The following is a 21,666-nucleotide window of genomic DNA, read 5'->3' as shown; positions in this document are numbered from 1 at the left end:
TATGCCAATACTAAGCCAATAACAAATCTCAAAGCTGAGGTGGGTGGGAACATTTGGGCAAAGATGATGTGTGAGATACTCTGTGCCCTAAATATTTATCACTTTAAAACCAGCAGCTTGAATTGGGCCAGCAAATGCACTATTTTTATACAAGTTTTATTAATAAATATACTGGAATGAAACAGAAATCCTTTCCTGCTTGTCATATCTTCTTCTGAAAGTCTATTTTAATATATTTGGCTGCTAAAAACTAGATCTTCCAAATGGAAAGACGTACAACACTATGCAAAGACTGATGGAAGGTGTGTTAACTTGCTATTCTGCTTCCCTCTAATAAAAATAAGATGTAAAGTGAAGAGGAAGGACCCTTCAGCTTACACTGAAGTAATTTTGTGTACAATAAAGACACAGAACAAATGTAAATGAGACCAACAGAGCTGCAATCTGTCTCCATTAACTAGAGATGATGTGGTCCAAAATGATTCACAAATAACTGCCAATAGCAATTCTAAACTTACCATATTGTGCATTTTCACAGTGTCATAGTGTGGGAATTCTGTTTATTTAAAAATCTCTCCAAGCAATCTATAAATACAATTGGAGATAAAACACAGCTAAAACCCATCGTCCAATTAAAAAACGATACATAAAACCATATATCCATGATAAACTAGAACATTTGATTGTCTTTTGCAGGTTGCTATGGGCCAGGGCCAAGCTGATCTAGCTATTCAGACTGTAAAAGAATGTGCACGAAATGGAGAATGGCTCTGCTTGAAGAATTTGCATCTGGTTGTGTCATGGCTTCCCATATTAGAAAAGGTAAGAGAATACACGTGTTCAGCAGCAGGGTCAGATTAAGATCTCCAGAAGCCCTATGCATTGAAAAGAATATGGTGCCCCCCAATTTACTTATTTTTTATTATTATTATTATTTTTTATATAATATTTTTTATTAGTTTTATAAAATACAGAAAAAAGAATAAAGAACGTGTTATAAAAGTAAAAAAGAAAAGTTACAAATTTTTCTTACTCTTTTTTCCAAATCTGTTGGACTTCCCCACGTCCTCCCAACCCTGCATTCTCTGTGATACATAACGTCTGCAATTTGTTAACTTATTTCAATACTTATTGTATCTTCCTTTTTATCATGTTACCCAATTTCAAATGTATTATACCCCAAATCATGTACATTTTCATTTTAACACAATAAAGTTGTTTCATTATTCTATCTCTGACTTCTTGTACCTTAATTTCCATTTCTTTAATTTAACATTACTGAAGCTAGAATTTCCTAAAAGGTGCGTTTTTTAACATTCATACAACTTATAATGTTTTTCCAAATAGTCTTTAAATTTTCTCCAATCCTCCTCGAATGTTTCTTCTCCCAAGTCTCGGATTCTGCCAGTCATTTCGGCCAGTTCCATATAGTCCACCAACTGCGTGTGCCATTCCTCCAGTGTGGGTAAATCTTGTGTCTTCCAATATTTTGCAATCAAAATCCTTGCTGCTGTAGTGGCATACATAAAAAAAGTTCTGTCCTTCTTAAACACTCTCCGGTCCACCATGCCCAGAAGGAAGGCCTCTGGTTTCTTAGGTAAGGTAAATCTCAGTACCTTTTTTAGTTCATTATGAATCATTTCCCAGAAGGCCTTCACTTTCGGGCAGGTCCACCAAAGGTGAAAGAATGTCCCTTCCGCCTCTTTACATTTCCAGCATTTATTATCAGACAGGTGATATATCTTAGCAAGCTTGACTGGGGTCATGTACCACCGGTATATCATTTTCATAATGTTTTCCTTCAAGGCACTACATGCCGTAAATTTCATTCCGGTGTTCCATAACCTTTCCCAGTCTTCAAACATAATGTTATGCCCCAAATCCTGCGCCCACTTTATCATGGCGGATTTGACTGTCTCATCCTGGGTATTCCATTTAAGCAGCAGGTTATACATTCTCGAAAGTAGTTTACTTTTTGGTTCTAACAATTCTGTCTCTAGTTTCGATTTTTCCACCTGGAATCCAACCTTCTTATCTACTTTAAAGACCTCTTGAATTTGTGCATAATGCAACCAATCTCGCACCTTGTTTTTTAGTTTTTCCAAGCTCTGCAACCTCCAATTGTCTCCAGTCTTTTCAATAATTTCCCCATATTTAGGCCAATTGGCTTCCATATTAGGTCTCTTACGTGCCTTGGCCTCCACCGGTGAGAGCCACCTCGGAGTCTTACTCTCCAATAAGTCTTTATATTTTGTCCAGACTATTAAAATTGCTCTCCTGACAATGTGGTTTTTAAACAATTTGTGCACTTTAACCTTGTCATACCACAAATATGCATGCCACCCAAAAGCATTGTCAAACCCTTCCAGATCTAGGACATCAGTGTTTTCCAGTAAAATCCAATCTTTCAACCAGCAGAAGGCTGCAGCTTCGTAATATAACCTCAAGTCTGGCAGGGCAAATCCCCCTCTTTCTTTCGCATCAGTTAGTATCTTAAACTTTATTCGGGGCTTTTTGCCCTGCCAAACAAACTTAGAAATATCCCTCTGCCACTTTCCAAAGCATTCCACCTTGTCCACGACCTGTAGGGTCTGAAACAGAAATAGCATTTTTGGCAATACATTCATCTTTATAGCTGCTATTCGGCCCAACAAGGAAAGTTTCAATCTTGACCATGTTTCCAAATCTCTTTTGATTTCTAACCAACATTTCTCGTAGTTGTCCTTAAACAGATTCAAATTTTTGGAGGTCAGATACACCCCTAGGTATTTTACTTTTTTAACCACATTTAATTCTGTTTCTTTCACAAACTCATCTGTTTCTGTACTTGTCAAATTTTTTGCTATAACCTTAGTTTTTTGCTTGTTCAGCTTAAATCCCGCCACCCGACCAAAGTCCGAAATTAATTCTAACACTCTTTTAGTACTAGAGACAGGCTCCTGTAATGTTAATACCAGGTCATCTGCAAATGCTTTCAATTTATATTGTTTCACTCCGACCTCAATTCCCTGTACCAACCGGTCCTTTCTAATCATGTTCAATAGCACCTCCAGAACTGAAATAAACAATAGGGGGGATAGGGGGCACCCCTGCCGTGTCCCTTTTTCAATTTTAAACTCCTCTGTCACCACATTGTTTACTATCAATTTCGCTTTTTGTTCTGAATATATTGCTTCTATTCCATTTTCAAACCCCCGCCCCACTCCCATCCCTTCCAAGTTTTTCTTCATAAACATCCAAGAAATATTGTCAAAGGCTTTCTCCGCATCAATAAAAATTAACAAACCTTGTGCTTCCATGCTTCCTCGTGTTCTCCTGTTCTACATGGAACAGAAGATCGAAACCTTTTACCCTGAGTTTTATGATAACTGCAGTTCCCAATAACATCCAAATTCATGGAAATTGTTTTTTTTAATCACTAGTTTGTGACAACAAGCCAAGACCAAACCATAGTTTCAGATCCTGGCTTATTCCCGCCCTTTGCTTAAGTCAACACTAAAATTTATCTGAAATTATTTTTGGATGAATAAGGCTTGTGCTTCCTTTTGGTGTGTTAAAATATCAATTATTGCCCAAGGTTTTCAGACAGGAATCGTGTGCATCAGTGGTATTGCTTAAATGGTTGTTTGTTTATATAAATACATTTCTTTTCTACAGGAACTGAATAATCTGCAACCCCAGCCTGGTTTTCGTCTTTGGCTGACTGCCGAAGTCCATTCTAAATTTTCTCCTATTTTGCTTCAATCAAGTCTGAAGATAACATATGAGGCAAGATTAAATTACCAGCAAAATATAACATAGTGGGGAATTAACAAATAAATTGACACCTAAAGCAACACATAGGATTGTTATATGAGCAGATGTTCAGTGGGGAATTTGGGGTTTCCTGTGCCTTCTTTCTCACTGCAGCCTTTGAAAAACTTTTTTTTTTTTTTTTTTTGGAGTTGGGGACCCTCAGTAAAGTTCTTGGCTATGAGGGCTGCAACGTGAAGGGAGAACCAGCAAAAACCGTTGGGAGTCAGATTGTGCAACGGGGGCAAACTTCATGCTCTCAGTTTTTCCCCCTTGCCAACAAAGGTCTGTATAGTTAAAGCTATGGTTTTCCCAGTAGTGATGTATGGAAGTGACAGCTGGACCATAAAGAAGGCTGATCGCCGAAGAATTGATGCCTTTGAATTATGGTGCTGGAGGAGACTCTTGAGAGTTCCATGGACTGCAAGAAGATCAAACCTCTCCATTCTTAAGGAAATCAGCCCTCAGTGCTCATTGGAAGGACAGATTGTGAAGCTGAGGCTCCAATACTTTGGCCACCTCATGAGAAGAGAAGACTCCCTGGGAAAGACCCTGATGTTGGGAAAGATGGAGGGCACAAGGAGAAGGGGACGACAGGACGAGATGGTTGGACAGTGTTCTCGAAGCTACCAGCATGAGTTTGACCAAAGTGTGGGAGGCAGTGGAAGACAGGAGTGCCTGGTGTGCTCTGGTCCATGGGGTCTCGAAAAGTCGGACACGACTAAACGACTAACCAACAACAACAGTATCTCCATTGTAACTCTTTGTGTCCCCTGCTGTGTGTCACAATGGGTTGTAGCGGGAAGGAGAGGACAGGAATGGTAAAGCCCTATTGCACGACTTCTGCTTGCAGATACTATTTTTATACTAAGACTTTATTTTCTTCCATAGGCACCTCCAGGCCTGAAAAAGAACTTACTGCGAACTTATGAATCCTGGAGTCCAGAGCAAATTAGCAAAAAAGGGAATTTGTCTCGAGCCCATGCTCTCTTTAGCCTGGCTTGGTTTCATGCTGCATGTCAAGAAAGAAGAAATTACATCCCTCAGGTATGAGTCTTACTCATTGCTTATGTTTTTATCTTGTTTTTCGGTTACTAATTGTTTCCTTTCATTTCAGATGTATTTTTAATTTTAAAATAAATTGTGCACCTTCCCTTTCTTGATTTTAAATCAATTAAGTGTTTTAAATTTGTTGTTAGCTGCTCTAAGCCTGGTTTTCTGAACCGGGAAGGGCGGGGTATAAATAAAAATATATTATTATTTATTATTATAAAGATTGAACCATAAAGACCAGTGCTGAAAAAGTAAGGGGTGGGTAGATCTAATTGAATTCAGTGAACTTTTATTTTTTGTAAGCTAACATTATTTCTGTTGTATGGGAGAAGCTTTATAAAGAAACAGCTTGTTTCATATAATAGCTGTTGTTCCATGTCCACCTAACAGAAGATCCCACGATAAACTCCACTAGCTTCCACTGTTTACTTGTACTAAAATGAACTGTTACAATGTAGTAACTGGGGTTTGTTTTCCCAAACTGGAGTTTTGGTTGAAAGAAGCTGTTTTAAATGCCTGCAGGCCATGCAGCTGTCATAAATTCTTATAATTTATTTCATTTGGAACTATGCCTTGAGAAAGCTGTCCAGGGCAAGTTTGGGGTGTTTTTTTTTACCCCCCACAAAATTGATACTTGCTCTTATTTTACTTTGGGAGGTCATCATGACTTAAATGAAATAAGATTCTTTCCTCACTTGCCAAAGCTAACCCTGCCTTGTTGTCTTGTGTAGTGCCCCTGTGATTAATTTGGATCCTCACACTTGGGTTTTTCCCCGCCCCTGAGGCCTTTGAATTTTAAAGCATTTGAAAATAGCATTATTCCTCAATGTTAAGGGTTTTTTTCCTTCTTCCCAAAATTCAGGCTAAAAGCATTGTAAATTAATTAAGAATTCTGGATCTCTGCATTGCTCAGAAACATTACCTTGCATGTAGGGCCTGAATGGCATAGAAGTTCAGTGTGTTGTGTGTTTTCTGGGATAGCTAGCAATCCTAGAAATCTGGGTGGTGGTAATCTATAGGTTAGCGGACTGTTTTGGAAGTTTTTTCATTATTTACTGGTCAGTAATCATTCACTCAGACCTGTAGAACGTTTTTGGTCTAGGGCACCTTAGTACTGTTTTCTTTTACATTTATTTTTTTTACTATGTTTCTCCATGATACATAGTTTTGAACATTTTCTTATCATCTTATGGCCATGCACATTTAATAATGAGTAATAGAAATTGCCTTTTCTCTTACAGGGCTGGACCAAATTTTATGAATTTTCTTTATCTGATCTTCGTGCAGGGTATGACATTATTGACAGACTCTTTGAAGGTGAGTCATCTTGTTCTCAGGGAACTCTGATTTCATTGTCTGACTTCATTTTGCTAAAACCATAAATCCATGTGAGCTTCCCATATTTGAGTTTAACAAGGAATGGAAGGATAACAATTGCGGAAAAGACTAGGGAAGCACCAAAGCCATTGATCCAAAATACTGTTTATTGTCCTAATTCAAAACAAGACTTTCCTTGGAGGGTGGTTTAAAACTAATTCTTAAATAGTTCACGAGCATATTTACATTAACAATTCATGAATTTTCTCTATGTAAGAAAATATTTGGAAAAGAATGTGGCAATTTTTATAAAAATGTGTAGTTATTCAGATAACTTTGAATGAAGACTAATAATGGTTGACTTGTCACATGAACATAACTGCATGTATAACTGCGAAAAATGCCAAATAATAGACAGATAAATTTGATCGTGTCCAAAAGGATGCATTTAAATGTATCAGTACAAAGTTAATTAGAGGGTTTAATTATTTAAAACATGCTTCTCTGAAAGATTAGGAGGTCATGATACTTAAGCCAGCTCAGTCTCAGTGTAGAAAGTTTGAGGATTTTGCTTCACTACATTCGACAGAGGTGTTTGGTACCCCATTGCCTGATGGGGCAGGATGTGACAGGGGTGCACTTTTATTCAAACTTAGCATGAGGTAAATTCTACTGCATTCTTTTCTGACTGAACAGGATTGGTTTTTACCATATTTTTCCTTGGTTCACAATCTAACGGAACCACCTTCACCATTGGGGCCTGGTGAGGACATCAAGATCTTCTGTAATGATTTTGCAAGGTTTTTTTTTGCAGATAAAGTCGCTCAGATTCAGAAAGAGGTAGATTCCACCATGGTAGTGGGGCTGGGGCAGGAGAGTGCTTAGAGTCCTGTCTGGTCAAGTTGTGTAGGATCAGTTCCAATCTGTTACCTCCAAGGATGTGCATAGGCAGCTTGGACGAGTGAAACTGACCACATGGCCGCTCACACCAGATCCCAAACCTTTGTGCATTCACCACCCATGTATAAGACGACCCCCAATTTTTGACTTTTTTTTATAGCAAAAAACATTGTCTTATACATGGGAAAATACGGTAATTCTTTTAAATCTTGCAAATAATTTGTTCCATTAGTTTAAGAGGAATGTGAAGTCCAGCTGGCTGTTACAGGGGGCTTTTTTGCCACTGCTGCAGCAGAGCCAGCAATAAGCAGCTGGCTGCCTTGAGTGGGTTTTTTCCTCTTCCATTGCAGCTACAAAAGGCAGCTGGTTGCCTCTAAGGTCTCTTTATCTAGTACAGCAAGATGCTTCTTTGAATATAAATAAAATATATGTCACAAGGCAACTGACTTTCCAAATTTACTGTTGTCAAAAGGGCAGAATTTAATGAAATAGTTTTTTTTTAAAGTCTCCATTGTTATTAAGTCTCTGTAAATATTTCAAAATGTTTATCATCATATACAATTTCTTTTTAACATGCAAAGTTTCCGCTTGTTTTCGCACCCTTCCTATCCTGATTTTATTTTTATTTTGACAACACAATAATAATAAATAAAAATAAATAAAAATGTTCACCCCACCCCTGGGACCATTCCATTGTAAGTATCCAGCCTACCATAATTTCAACACCTCTTGCGATGGTTTGACCCCTTTCCGTTTTAATGGTACAAATTCTACAAATATCTTCTATATCTCCTCAAAATCATTTCTCCTCCATATTTCCCATCTTACCTTAATAGCATGTATTAATTTATCATTCTTAGCTATATCCAACACCTCCTTATACCATTCTTCCATTTTATATTCACCTTGCCCCTTCCACTTCCTATCTGTAATAACTCATGCAGCTGTCAGTAAATTTGTGAGCAAGTCCTTCATAGCCTGTGAACCTTCCATCCCATCATAAATTGACAATGCTACCTCTGGACTTTTGTTCAACTTTATTTAACCCAGTGTGAAATAGTTTTTAACTTTTCTGAGTGTCCATGCTGGGTGGAAAGAAGAAACCTCTTTCCCTCCCTGCCCAACACAGAAGCCAAGCTGCTGGAGACAATAGAGCAGCCTTTTGCTACCCAACAGCAAACTGTGTTTCTGTGGCGAAGACTCTTCTTCCCAACACAGCATGGGGATGGCTAGATGAGGGGTGTGGATGAATAGGGGATTTTCGAACTCCTTACCATGCCTATCGGGATGCGGGTGGCGCTGTGGATTAAACTACAGAGCCTAGGACTTGCCGATCGGAAGGTCAGCGGTTCGAATCCCCACGGCGGGGTGAGCTCCTGTTGCTCAGTCCCTGCTCCTGCCAACCTAGCAGTTCGAAAGCACGTCAAAGTGCAAGTAGATAAATAGGTACCGCTCCGGCGGGAAGGTAAACGGCGTTTCCGTGTGCTGCTCTGGTTCGCCAGAAGTGGCTTAGTCATGCTGGCTACATGACCCGGAAGCTGTACGCCGGCTCCCTCGGCCAATAAAGCGAGATGAGCGCTGCAACCCCAGAGTCGGCCACGACTGGACCTAATGGTCAGGGGGTCCCTTTACCTTTTAACCATGCCTGTCAGTATGAATCTTGGTGTGCCATGCACTTCCTTTCACCTGGAAGCTCTTTTCATTCATGACCCATGTAACCAGTAAGATAGAAATTACTCCGGAACAAGTGTAAAACACTATTTGCATCGGTTGGAATCCATTCACTGGTTGGGTATGATCTTATCTGGTGACAAGGCAGGAGAGCATAGAATCCTGGGAGGCAGGCATCTCCTCTGTCACTTTTTCTCTCCAGCCATATGCTCAGAGACCACTTCTTCTTGCTTCACATATTTTAAAGCCTAAAAATAACATTGGAAGTGGTTTCCAAGACTGAGCATAACTCAAAATAATGCCCAGGGCACTCCCTTTTCGAGAGTTGTTCCTTCTTCAAGAAACACTGAAGCACCAGGCAGCTCAAGTTCCCTCTGTGTTGGTACAATTCATCCCAAATCAGCAGCTTCTCTGGAGCTAATCTAAGCTTCCACCCTGCACATTATGTGGGAAGTTACACTATGGGAGGTTGGGCAGAGGAAGTTATCAGTGCGTACAGGTTGATGAGGTGGTGGGTTGTTTGAAACTGAAGACTTTAAGCCTCACTTCCAGAAAGAAAGAAAAACTATAATGCCAAAACTCAAGCCTGAAACAGGCAAAGATGCAAACACCAAAAAGTGTGGGGAAAGGGCATACCCCACAACTTCCCAAAAATCCCAGCCAGACTATTTTTCCCTGTCACGCTTTTCTTCTCAACACATCTGGAAATAGATCACTTGGAAATTAAAAAATAGCTGCCAAGTTAGGCAGAGCTACAACAGTACGTTAAAAACACACACAGAGAAAGTTTAAGTAGAAGGTTTTTGTTGAAACTGGGGAAGGAAGGTAAACAGGTAAGAAAAAAAGGAATCTCCATTTGAAGTGTCTGTCTCTCATTCCTACTGCACTTTGGAGAAGGTGAGGGTTCTATTGCTTTGGGAATATGCTCCAAGAAATTGTTTTTACATTCTCTTATTTGATATACAGTGGTACCTCAGTTTAAGAATAGTCCGGCTTAAAAACAATTTGGTTTACAAACTCTGCAAAACTGGAAATAGTGTCTTGGTTTGAGAATTTCCCCTCAGTCTAAGAACAGAATCTGAATGGTGGAAGGGCACCGGCGGCGGGAGGCCTCATTAGGGAAAGCACGCCTCGGTTTAAGAACAGTTTTGGTTTAAGAACGGACTTCTGGAACGGATTAAGTTCATAAACCGAGGTACCACTCTATAGATTTCACTTTCTAGAGTGTGTCCTCAGCTTCTGGGGATACTTATGATTTGCTATAAGGAAAGAGGGACTGTCTAATGTCCCTGAGGCCAAAATGGTTAAGGCTCCTTAGGGATCTATAATGGAGGTTATGTCATAGTTAAACGAAAACATTAGGTCATCTGCATAGACATGAGTCACTGCATGGCAGATTCTATTTGCCCACTGTATTAAAGATTGCTTTAATGATGAAATCCGAAACCAAGCCATTGTGCCATATTTTTACATGCTTTATATTTAATAATTTACAGGCGCCAAAGATTTTCAGTGGGAATTCGTGCATGGTTTATTGGAAAATGCTATTTATGGAGGTCGTATAGATAATTACTTTGATATGAGAGTCCTTAGATCATACCTGGAACAGTTTTTTAATTCCAGAGTCATTGCTGACTCAAATTTCCGGGGCAAGAAGATGAGCAGATTTCCATATTCCATCACTCTCCCTAGCTCCTGCAATATATTGGTGAGTATGTGTCCCTTCTTATCAGATGTTAAAATAATATTAATTTTCTTTGGCTTTATTAAATTGGCAGGTGATTATGCTTCTTGTTGCTTAATTGTAGACCTACTAAAGACTGGTTTTATTATGGCTGCTGGCAAGCTGAAGGCTGACCAGAACTGAGAGAATCTCAGACTTAGAGACTTATAGCTACCTTATTCTGTCAGAACTAGTTGTACAGCTATAAAAAGTACGAATGCTGGGCTCGTTGTTTTTTTGGATTGTGGGTAATCATCGGACATCTTTTCCTGATTTGAGCATACGATAAGCTGCATTTTTAAAACAACTCTTGTTGTTTTACTGTTAATCACCACATTAGTCTAAGAATTTTTACTCAGAAGTATATTGAATTGAGCTCACGCAAACTTACTCCCAAGGATATGTATATAGGATTACAGCCCTAATGATTTTATTGTTAGTTACTTTATTATCAAGTTTAAGCTTATTAAGTTAAAAAAAAATAATTTTGTGTCACTTACATTGATTAATAATATTAACCACATCTATGGGCACATTCAAAATTAAATATTTATTAGTGTATTCAGAACTCACCTGGCTAAGAACATAACTAAAAGACTGAAATCTAAATCTGAAATTTATTTCCAAAGTATATTACCCACATGTTTCTCTTCCTTTCATTAAAATAAGAGTGCTCGGATATTTTTTTTAAATAACATATTGAATACCAGTTTTCCTTTTTGCATAGGATTACCGTCATGTTATTGAAAGTCTTCCAGAAGATGATAAACCTGATTTCTTCGGCTTGCCTGCCAACATTGCTCGCTCATCTCAACGAATGACCAGTTCTCTAGTAAGCATTTGTTCGTTTGTTTATTATCAAGATGTCAAATCTCACTTGCTAAAAAGATCATATCTATCCAAAAATAAATCTTACAAGGTTCACTGTGATAGTGAGATCTATTGCTTCCAGGGTCATGCCCTTTTTAGGGAAAAGTAAAGAAAATAAGTCATTCTGAGGGATAATTGATCAAAGGTGATGAGATTCAGATAAAGGATCTGACGCCTCTTCATACTCAGAACAGTTGTGTTGAACCTGTGTTTTACAGACCATGCTGATCCTATGAATATAAAGAAGGTGTTGGTTTCTTCTTCTGTCTTATCCAGGACTCTAGATATAGAAGGAATTTCTCTCTTCATAAGAGGAGGAAATCTTATCTGTTAGTAGAGTCATGGACAGCTGCTCTGCTATAGATTTGGGGAACTTTGTTTCTCGCATGTTGATATATCACAGTACAGTGGTACCTTGGGTTAAGAACTTTGCTTCAGGATGAGAACAGAAATGGCGCAGCGGCGGGAGGCCCCATTAGCTAAAGTGGTACCTCAGGTTAAGAACAGTCCAGGTTAAGAACGGACCTCCGGAATGAAGTAAGTTCTTAAACTGAGGTACCACTGTAATGGGAAGTGTGATGATAAAGACCCCTTTCTGTAATTTTGTGAAGATTTCACTCTTCAAGATATTAGTGGTAGCCCAGCTACCTAGAATCTTATGAAATCATATGCTATCAAATATTAAAAAGGTAAAGGTACCCCTGCCCGTACGGGCCAGTCTTGACAGACTCTGGGGTTGTGCGCCCATCTCACTTAAGTGGCCAGGGGCCAGCGCTGTCCGGAGACACTTCCGGGTCACGTGGCCAGCATGACAAAGCTGCATCTGGCGAGCCAGAGCTGCACACGGAAACGCCGTTTACCTTCCCGCTGGTAAGCGGTCCCTATTTATCTACTTGCACCCGGAGGTGCTTTCAAACTGCTAGGTTGGCAGGCGCTGGGACCGAGCAGCGGGAGCGCACCCCGCCGCAGGGATTCGAACCGCCGACCTTTCAATCGGCAAGTCCTAGGCGCTGAGGCTTTAACCCACAGCGCCACCTGCGTCCTATCAAATATTAGGTAGTTTTTATTGAATATTTCCAAGCTGCATTAAAGAATTTTTTTCAGTAAACTTAGCAGGCAAAACATTCCTCGTGTGAATTGTTTGTATAACTAGCTAGACTATGTCCAGCTACATTGGAAGAACCACACAAAGGAATAAACTTAGAACAATAGACGCAGAGCCAGATCTGTGGCCAGAGAATGGAAAATAGTTATCAGTTTTACAGTGAAATCATATGTCTGTCTACTCAGAAGTAAGTCTCACTATGTTCAGTGGGGCTTAAAACCAGGTGAGTGTGTGTGGGATTGCAGCTTTATTTTAGAATACAAAAAGGGATTGCAGCTAGAAAAACCATCTTCCAGTACATACTATCTAACTCTAAATCTTAAATGTGCTGAGCTAATTTTTCCTAAAACAAAATATTATCATGTAGTAGTTCAACTATTTAATGATAGATAATTAGAAGCTTGCAGGCTGGACAGATGGGAGCCAGAGCTCTGCCACATTTTTGCTAGAATCCAAGGCTGTGACTATGGAAGAAGCAAAACCATCTTGGGGTGTTAATGCTGTGAACCCCTCCATCATAGGCTCAGGTTGTATATGTGTGCATGTGTAAATAACCCATATATCATAAATACACCAATCTTCGCTGTCCTTCGCACCTGGAACCTTGGAATCTTGCACTGCTCAAAGTTTGTGGTGGCGTGCAAACAATATTAATTGTAAATTGAGTTGCTTGTCAGCACAGATACTAAAAAGAAGGTTCTGCAACAGTGATTAGAGTGCAATGTTAGACTCCAGTCCATTGTTTAATGTATCTCTATTTGGGGTAAGTCAATTAAAGAGCTGCTTTTGGTGGTGTGTATTCATTTCTCCACCAGACAAATTGAAGGTGAGAATCTGCTAGGTTCTGAGATACGCTTTTGCAGCTAACATCTCACCAGACAAACCATAAAGATGGCCATAATAAAGCTGTGTATCAGTTTACCTTGTTCATACATGAGTTCCATTAAATCTGGTGTATTTTCTAATGTTCTGATTCTGGTAACAGAAAGAAATGGAAAACAATGACTGCAGATTTAATTCAGAGATTAAACAAAACTTACTATAGTGCTGTCTAAGGCATTCCTGGAGGAAACTGACTACAGTGGTACCTCAGGTTACATACGCTTCTGGTTACATATGCTTCAGGTTACACACTCCGCTAACCCAGAAATAGTGCTTCAGGTTAAGAACTTTGCTTCAGGATAAGAACAGAAATTGGGTTCCAGCGGCGTGGCAGCAGCAGGAGGCCCCATTAGCTAAAGTGGTGCTTCAGGTTAAGAACAGTTTCAGGTTAAGTACCTCTGGAATGAATTAAGTACTTAACCTGAGGTACCACTGTATCTAGATCTACTCCAGACCTGTTTGGCGCTGAATCTGTCTTGGTTGCGCTGATAGATTACATCTAAAGGGAGAGTGAGAGGGGAAATGTGACCTTGTTGCTCTTACTAGATCTTGGTGACTTTTGGATAGCATCAACCATGGTATCTTGCTGAACCACCAATGAGAGATGGGTATTGGGTGCACTGTTCTCGGATTCAATAAGAACAGGAAAATACAAGTACTTAAAATTTATTCTGTGAAAAATGTTTGGAATGTCTGCGTTAGAGCTCAGTTACACTAAGGTGTAATGAGTTTCTCTGAGATTTAATGAAGATTAATTGACAATTAATAGCCGTAAATCATTTTTGACAAGAATGGAGTTATAGCCTTACTCTTTGGTCCACTTTGTGAGCCCATTTGCAGCTTACCAAAGTCTGAGTTCAATTCACTGCTGCTTAACTGAAGAAATACTGTACACAATCACTCTTTACAAGATACCGTATTTTTCCCTCTATAACACGCAGATTTTTTCTCCTAAAAAGGAAGGGGAAATGTCTGTGCGTGTTATAGAGCGAATGTGTGGTCCCTGGAGCCGAAAAATCAGGCAAAAATCAAATCACCAGGCAAAAATCAAATCGCGGCGCTTCACGGAGAAGGGAAAACTGAAAAGAGGAAGCGGCTGCTTTCCTGCATTCTGCCTCAGGGTCTTACTGCCCACCCTCCTCTGTTTCGTTGCTGTGTTTGCTGAAACGGAACAAAGAGCAGGGAAAGCCCCTCCCCTCCAGGCAAGCTCCAGTGCTGCTGGGGGAGAGGGAGAGAGAGGGGGGAAGGGAGAGAGAGGGGGGAGGGGGAGAGAGAGAGGGGGGGAGGGAGGGAGGGAGGGAGAGAGAGAGAGAGAGAGAGAGAGAGAGAGAGAGATGGCTGGCTGGCTGGCTTGGGTGGGGGAAAACTTTTGCCTTTCTTTTCTCCAACCGGTTAAATCCCTCTCCTGCATTCTTAGCCAGCTGCTTCTCTGCACACCCCTCTAATGTCCCTTCTTTGTTTTTCCTTCGCTCCCCACTTAAAATGTGGTTACAAAGCATAGATCCACATGGATCCTCAGGATCTTTGCATTGGGTCACCCCAAATTCACCATCAGATCACATAGCATGTCCATGGCTACAGCCTGCCCCCCCAAAATCACGCACCCACTGTTGCCTGGAGCTGCAATGGTGCAAAAACGTGGTTTAAAAGCATGGATCCACATGGATCCTCAGGATCTTTGCATTGGGTCACCCCAAATTCACCATCAGATCACATAGCATGTCCATGGCTACAGCCTGCCCCCCCAAAATCACGCACCCACTGTTGCCTGGGGCTGCAATGGTGCAAAAACGTGGTTAAAAAGCATGGATCCACATGGATCCTCAGGATCTTTGCATTGGGTCACCCCAAATTCACCATCAGATCACATAGCATGTCCATGGCTACAGCCTGCACCAAAAAAATCACGCACCCACTGTTGCCTGGGGCTGCAATGGTGCAAAAACGTGGTTTAAAAGCATGGATCCACAGGGATTCTCAGGATCTTTGCATCGGGTCACCCCAAATTCACCATCAGATCACATAGCATGTCCATGGCTACAGCCTGCCCCCCCAAAATCACGCACCCACTGTTGCCTGGAGCTGCATTGGTGCAAAAACGTGGTTTAAAAGCATGGATCCACAGGGATTCTCAGGATCTTTGCATTGGGTCACCCCAAATTCACCATCAGATCACATAGCATGTCCATGGCTACAGCCTGCCCCCCCAAAATCACGCACCCACTGTTGCCTGGGGCTGCAATGGTGCAAAAACGTGGTTACAAAGCATGGATCCACAGGGATTCTCAGGATCTTTGCATTGGGTCACCCCAAATTCACCATCAGATCACATAGCATGTCCATGGCTACAGCCTGCACCAAAAAAATCACGCACCCACTGTTGCCTGGGGCTGCAATGGTGCAAAAACGTGGTTACAAAGCATGGATCCACAGGGATTCTCAGGATCTTTGCATTGGGTCACCCCAAATTCACCATCAGATCACATAGCATGTCCATGGCTACAGCCTGCACCAAAAAAATCACGCACCCACTGTTGCCTGGGGCTGCAATGGTGCAAAAACGTGGTTACAAAGCATGGATCCACAGGGATTCTCAGGATCTTTGCATTGGGTCACCCCAAATTCACCATCAGATCACATAGCATGTCCATGGCTACAGCCTGCACCAAAAAAATCACGCACCCACTGTTGCCTGGGGCTGCAATTGTGCAAAAACGTGGTTACAAAGCATAGATCCACAGGAATTCTCAGGATTTTGGCATTGGGTCACCCCAAATTCACCATCAGATCACATGTCTGTGGCCACAGCATGAAGCCCAAAAATGATACATCCACTGTTTCATTCAGAATGTTTTTTCCCTTGTTTTCCTCCTCTAAAAACAGTGTGCGTGTTATGGTCAGGTGCGTGTTATAGAGCGAAAAATACGGTATATCAGAAGCAATAGAAAAGCCACTGTTTTATCAGGAGATCCAGCCCTCTGATAAATTACTTTAACATATAAGAAAGGTGAACTGAATTAAGGGGTGGTTATTTCAGGATGCATTTTGCTGTATTAAACATTTCACCCTAAACAAAAAGTAAAGAGAAAGGGTCATACTGGTGATCCTTTAATTAACCATTTAAACAATCATTTCTATTTCTAGCTTATTATATTACAATTGTAATGTGTTTTCTGCATGGAAAGCCATTGTTGAAGCATGCTGGCCCTTCTTTGATGCAGAATACAAATATACGCTGCAGCACAATGCAGTATACTGCAGAGTCATGGGATCCCCTTTGAAATCTTACTGCATCACAAATGCATTTCTGAACTGAGTGGCATAGTCAGTCAAAAGCAAAACTCCGGTATTCTGTCTAAGCAATGTTAGTGACATTCTGCATATGTGCCTTTGGTATATAAATGCACACAGACACGATTTTCACTGTATGCAAGGATCTCTGCAAATTACCCTTTCATAAACATGACCTGAACCATGAAATTCACACTGTTTTCTTCTAGTCCACATAATTGGAGGATACAGAAATCATTTATAAAGCACTGTTTGCTTTTTATTATTCAATCATACACTCAGTTATCTTATTGCCATATGGAGTTTTGAACTCGGCTCTGAGCCTCAGCTTTGCAAATTCCTGTCATAAAGATACTTTACGATGCCCTTGAAACATTGCATCATGTTGCAGCAGCCGTTTACAGCAGATAATACAGTAGTTGTAAGTCTTTGATTAATAAGGTGTGCATTTTTATAATAATGAAAAATGACTATGAAAAAGTGAAACCTGCCCTTAGCCCATGTTAGTTTAAATTCTGATATAAAGATACTGAGATTTCAGATATGGAATTTAGCTTTGGCACTTACCACTTGGACTACACCTTGACCCAGTTCATACTTGACAACAAGCATTACTAAAAGAAAAAAGAAAAATCTTAGCCAAACAACTAGTTGTTTTTCTAAATGGTGCATGATGATCTGAGAAGTTTGTTTCTCAAAATGGTACCATCTTCTTATCCTGAGTCATATATATCCAAAGTACCGTATTTTTCCGTGTATAAGACTAGGGTTTTTTACCCAAAAAATGAGGTTTAAAATTGGGGCTCGTCTTATACACGGGTAGTGCTGAGGGGTGTTTTCTTAATTTGGAGTCCCCCCAAATGGGAGCATCTTATACATGGGGGCATCTTACACACAGAAAAATGCGGTAATTTAAAGAGCTGATTTCCCTCTGTTGAGGAAAGCTATCAGAAGGTTGCTTATTTCTATGCAATGCCTTTCTCAGAAGAAAAACATTGGATATCCTAGTCAACCTGTGCTTACGTATGTGTGGCCTAAACACAATAGACAATATATTCATTACCTCCGTTACTGTCACCTTTATGGGAATCTCAAATTGAGGGCTTCATCCTAGATTTTAGAGTCTGGATTTACTTGCACTTGCTTCCTCAGTGGAACAAATGCATTTGGAATTCTACATTGTGCCATTTTTTAAATCTTTGATTTCTATACAGGGTGCATGCTTGCTTTCCCTCAGCTTTCAATTCCTTTGTCTGAGTCTCTTTTATATGTGCACTTGTACAAACTCAAAAACACCACAAAAGCAATTTTGTTGTTGTTTAGTCATTTAGTCATGTCCGACTTCGTGATCCCATGGACCAGAGCACGCCAGGCACTTCTGTCTCCCACTGCCTCCCACAGTTTGGTCAAACTCATGCTGGTAGCTTCGAGAACACTGTCCAACCATCTCGTCTTCTGTCATCCCCTTATCCTTGTGCCCTCCATCTTTCCCAACATCAGGGTCTTTTCCAGGGAGTCTTCTCTTCTCATGAGGTGGCCAAAGTATTGGAGCCTCAGCTTCAGGATCTGTCCTTCCAGTGAGCACTGAGGGCTGATTTCCTTCAGAATGGAAAGGTTTGATCTTCTTGCAGTCCATGGGACTCTCAAGAGTCTCCTCCAGCACCATAATTTTTTAAAAAAGCAATTTTATGTGATTGTATTTGTGATTATGGTGCTGGAGGAGACTCTTGAGAGTCCCATGGACTGCAAGAAGAACAAACCGATCCATTCTGAAGGAAATCAGCCCTGAGTGCTCACTGGAAGGAAAGATCATGAAGCTGAGGCACCAATACTTTGGCCACCTCATGAGAAGAGAAGACTCCCTGGAAAAGACCCTGATGTTGGGAAAGATAGAGGGCACAAGGAGAAGGGGACGACAGAGGACGAGACGGTTGGATAGTGTCTTCGAAGCTAAAAACATGAGTCTGACCACACTGCGGGAGGCAGTGGAAGACAGAAGTGCCTGGCGTGCTCTGGTCCATGGGGTCATGAAGAGTCGGACACGACTAAACGACTAAACAACAAATTTGTGATTGCATCCAGCTTCTTTAGAGCCATAATTTGCACATGTGTAGTTGTGCACAGTGCACATTCATAAAACACTGCCACAACACAATTACTTGATGGGATTGAATGTAGGATTCTGTCAAGGGCATGTGGTGCTTTACCAGTGTACTGGTGTTGCATCAATGTTCTGGGCCACCTGCATGCTACATGTTGGTGCATAGTGAGAACATGCTGACCATTTCAGCCCTCTGCCTCCTCCTGCTGCCCAATAGTGAGAGTGAAGCATTGGTTTGGCTTTGTGTTACATCCAAATCAGAGCTTGTGGTTTGCCTTGCTCCAAATAAACAATGAGCATTAACCAAGGTTTGTTCTGGGCCTACTGCTTGTGGTTTGTTTGGAAGAGAAAACAGCATAACTGAGGCTAAACAGATGTTAAGGCAAGCCATGGTTTAGCTAGGGGATGCGGGTGGTGCTGTGGGTTAAACCACAGAGCCTAGGACTTGCCGATCAGAAGGTCGGCGGTTCGAATCCTCATGATGGGGTGAGCTCCCATTGCTCAGTCCCTGCTCCTGCCAACCTAGCAGTTCGAAAGCACGTCAAAGTGCAAATAGATAAATAGGTACCGCTCCGGCGGGAAGGTAAACAGTGTTTCCGTGCTCCGCTCTGGTTTGCCAGAAGTGGCTTAGTCATGCTGGCCACATGACCCGGAAGCTGTACGCCGGCTCCCTCGGCCAATAAAGCGAGATGAGTGCCACAACCCCAGAGTTGGTCACGACTGGACCTAATGGTCAGGGGTCCCTTTACCTTTACCTTACTAGAGAGGCAGCTTGAAAATGATTTGACTTAGTATTACATGCAAACAAAGTTACTATACATTACTAGTTAAATTGGAGGAGTGAGATGCAAAGCAGAATAAATCCATATAACAAATGACTGGACAGAACCAGGACATTTTTTCTGCCTGCAAGTTATACAGATGCTGAGGAGGTGATGTTTTTGCTGCTGCTGCTGGATCTAGACAAATATACCTTATTACTAGGGGCTACCTCCCCTGTTCGCTCCCCTTGCCATTCCCTTTGCCAACCCCCCTTCCCCAACATGTGGCCAATCCATCCTCTCTTTATACCTTAACCCACCCACCTGCCTATCCCCTCACAGGCTATCCCACCCCCTTTTAAAGGAGTGTGGGAGGCACTTCAGAGAGAAGTTTGCCAAACTGCTTTCTGAAGCATCTCCCCCTTCCATCACTTGTCTCAGCAGCAATATTCAGTGGAGCGGGGGCACTTCAGAAAGCAGTTTGTGGCAGTCATGTGGGGGGGCTGAAAGGGAGAAAGAAGCTCCTTTCTCTCCTTTGTCCCCCCTCCACCTGCTGCCACAGCTGCACAGAGAGAGAAGAAAGCCTGAATTTTAGCAGAGTTTTTTCTCTGCTTCTCATAGCAGCATCCATGCCCAGCAGCAACTCTCTCATCATCACTTTATTGTATGGTGGGGGAGCTAGAAAGTGCCTTCCCAACTGGCAGAACCTTCCTCCTTCAGTCATGGGTGTGATGCGTCATTATAGCGTTCATGTATAAAATCAATTGTATGTAGGCCCAGACTTTATGGCCAAATAATGGATCTTATCTAGAATATCAATGTGATCTGTAGACCTTCATATGCTGTATTTTACATGCATATGCCCTATTCAAATATTTTACCTACCCATGGAACATCTAGCGGCATTGCATGTCTGACAGGTTTCTTAGGTGCAAGGAGGGGTGCAAAGCGGGTCTATGTCTCCCTGTGTTTTGTAACTGGGACAGAACAAATGAATGTACTCCCTTGGTTTATTCACACACAGTATATCCATCAGTTTGCTTGTTGGTCTCCTTTTTCTTTTCATTTTTGGCTTATTTGTAATGACTTACGGTTATATACAGATAAAGACTAACTGACTGTAGTCCTAATAAAATGCAGTACATGGCCTCTTCACAGAAACAAGTGGCACATAGTTTTGAACTTTGATGATATTCATATTCACAGCTGGCAGAATGAATGGGTTTTTCACTGTGACAGAGAGGTTCGCTTTTAGTTTGCTTAAGTTAAAATTGCATAAGCTAGCATGTCTCCTGTGATTTGTATTCAAGCTTTTAAGACCTAATTCCCTTGAAAAATATGCTGATGCAGTTCCTTGACATAGTATAAAGCCTGCACATTTTACTTCTGATACTTAGTAAAAACCTCATCTTGCAAATCACTGCCATAAATTATAGTTTGGACATGCACAAGACTAGAATGCATATTGGAAGGATACTGAGACAATCTATGTCCTCATAATATTCACTATCTTGACAAAGAGTGCCATTATTGTAGTTACGAATCTTTAGTACTGTCTCGTGCTAACAGATCCTTAGTCAAGTTCTCAATGATATAAGTAAATAAATGATAAAAAATGTAAATGACATTTGGTGTAAGCACTGAGGAAGCTTATGCAGTTTAATTTTTCATACTTAAAAACACATTTCATGCCAGGCTTACGGAAAGAATCCCCGTTTTCTTTTTTTAAACATTTGTAAAACGTTGGATTTCATGTAACCCTCGATTTAAATACTTAACTTAATACAAACATTAAATCTAACTAAGCACCAGGAAGCTTCCCAAAATACAAACAATTCATTTTCAGGAGTGTCAAATTACAAGAGACAAAGGATTTTAACATTAGGGCTTAAGTCTTTAGCATTCTTTTCTGGAAGGATGTTGACTGAAGGTTTCCTTCCATGTAACATTATTTGTACTGCAAATTAGGGATCTGATCCAGCCAGTTTCTTCCACACTCCCTCAAATATGGTTCTCTCATGGTAGAACTGCTGACAAGGAGAGCTGGTTAGCAACACTCGTGTCAGCTTGCCAAATTAGCGTGCAACTGGTGTCTTGAGCGTGTTTTCCATTGGCAATGAAGGTAGCCAGAAGGAAGTACTGCAGCCTCTTAGCTGACATGGCCAGTATGATTAAGCCATTTGTCAGCTGGCACAAGAGC

At 41.0% G+C, this 21,666-nt stretch overlaps 1 protein-coding gene across 2 annotated transcripts in view; it reads left to right on the top strand.

The window, feature by feature from the left end:
• Positions 1 to 21,666, top strand: part of DYNC2H1 (dynein cytoplasmic 2 heavy chain 1) — a 151,838-nt gene that overhangs the window by 97,639 nt on the left and 32,533 nt on the right. For both annotated transcript variants that reach the window (XM_083735721.1, XM_083735720.1), the window contains exons 77-82: positions 697 to 822; positions 3,658 to 3,768; positions 4,684 to 4,839; positions 6,087 to 6,162; positions 10,230 to 10,441; positions 11,184 to 11,288. In XM_083735721.1, coding sequence (XP_083591847.1) covers positions 697 to 822; positions 3,658 to 3,768; positions 4,684 to 4,839; positions 6,087 to 6,162; positions 10,230 to 10,441; positions 11,184 to 11,288 — 786 coding nt within the window. The remainder of the gene's footprint in view (positions 1 to 696; positions 823 to 3,657; positions 3,769 to 4,683; positions 4,840 to 6,086; positions 6,163 to 10,229; positions 10,442 to 11,183; positions 11,289 to 21,666) is intronic.

The sequence above is a fragment of the Podarcis gaigeae genome, assembly GCF_964106915.1.
Source record: "Podarcis gaigeae genome assembly, chromosome: 4".
NCBI lineage: Eukaryota > Metazoa > Chordata > Lepidosauria > Squamata > Lacertidae > Podarcis > Podarcis gaigeae.
Note: the sequence above shows the minus strand (reverse complement) of the source record. Positions and strands in the feature narration are given on the sequence as shown.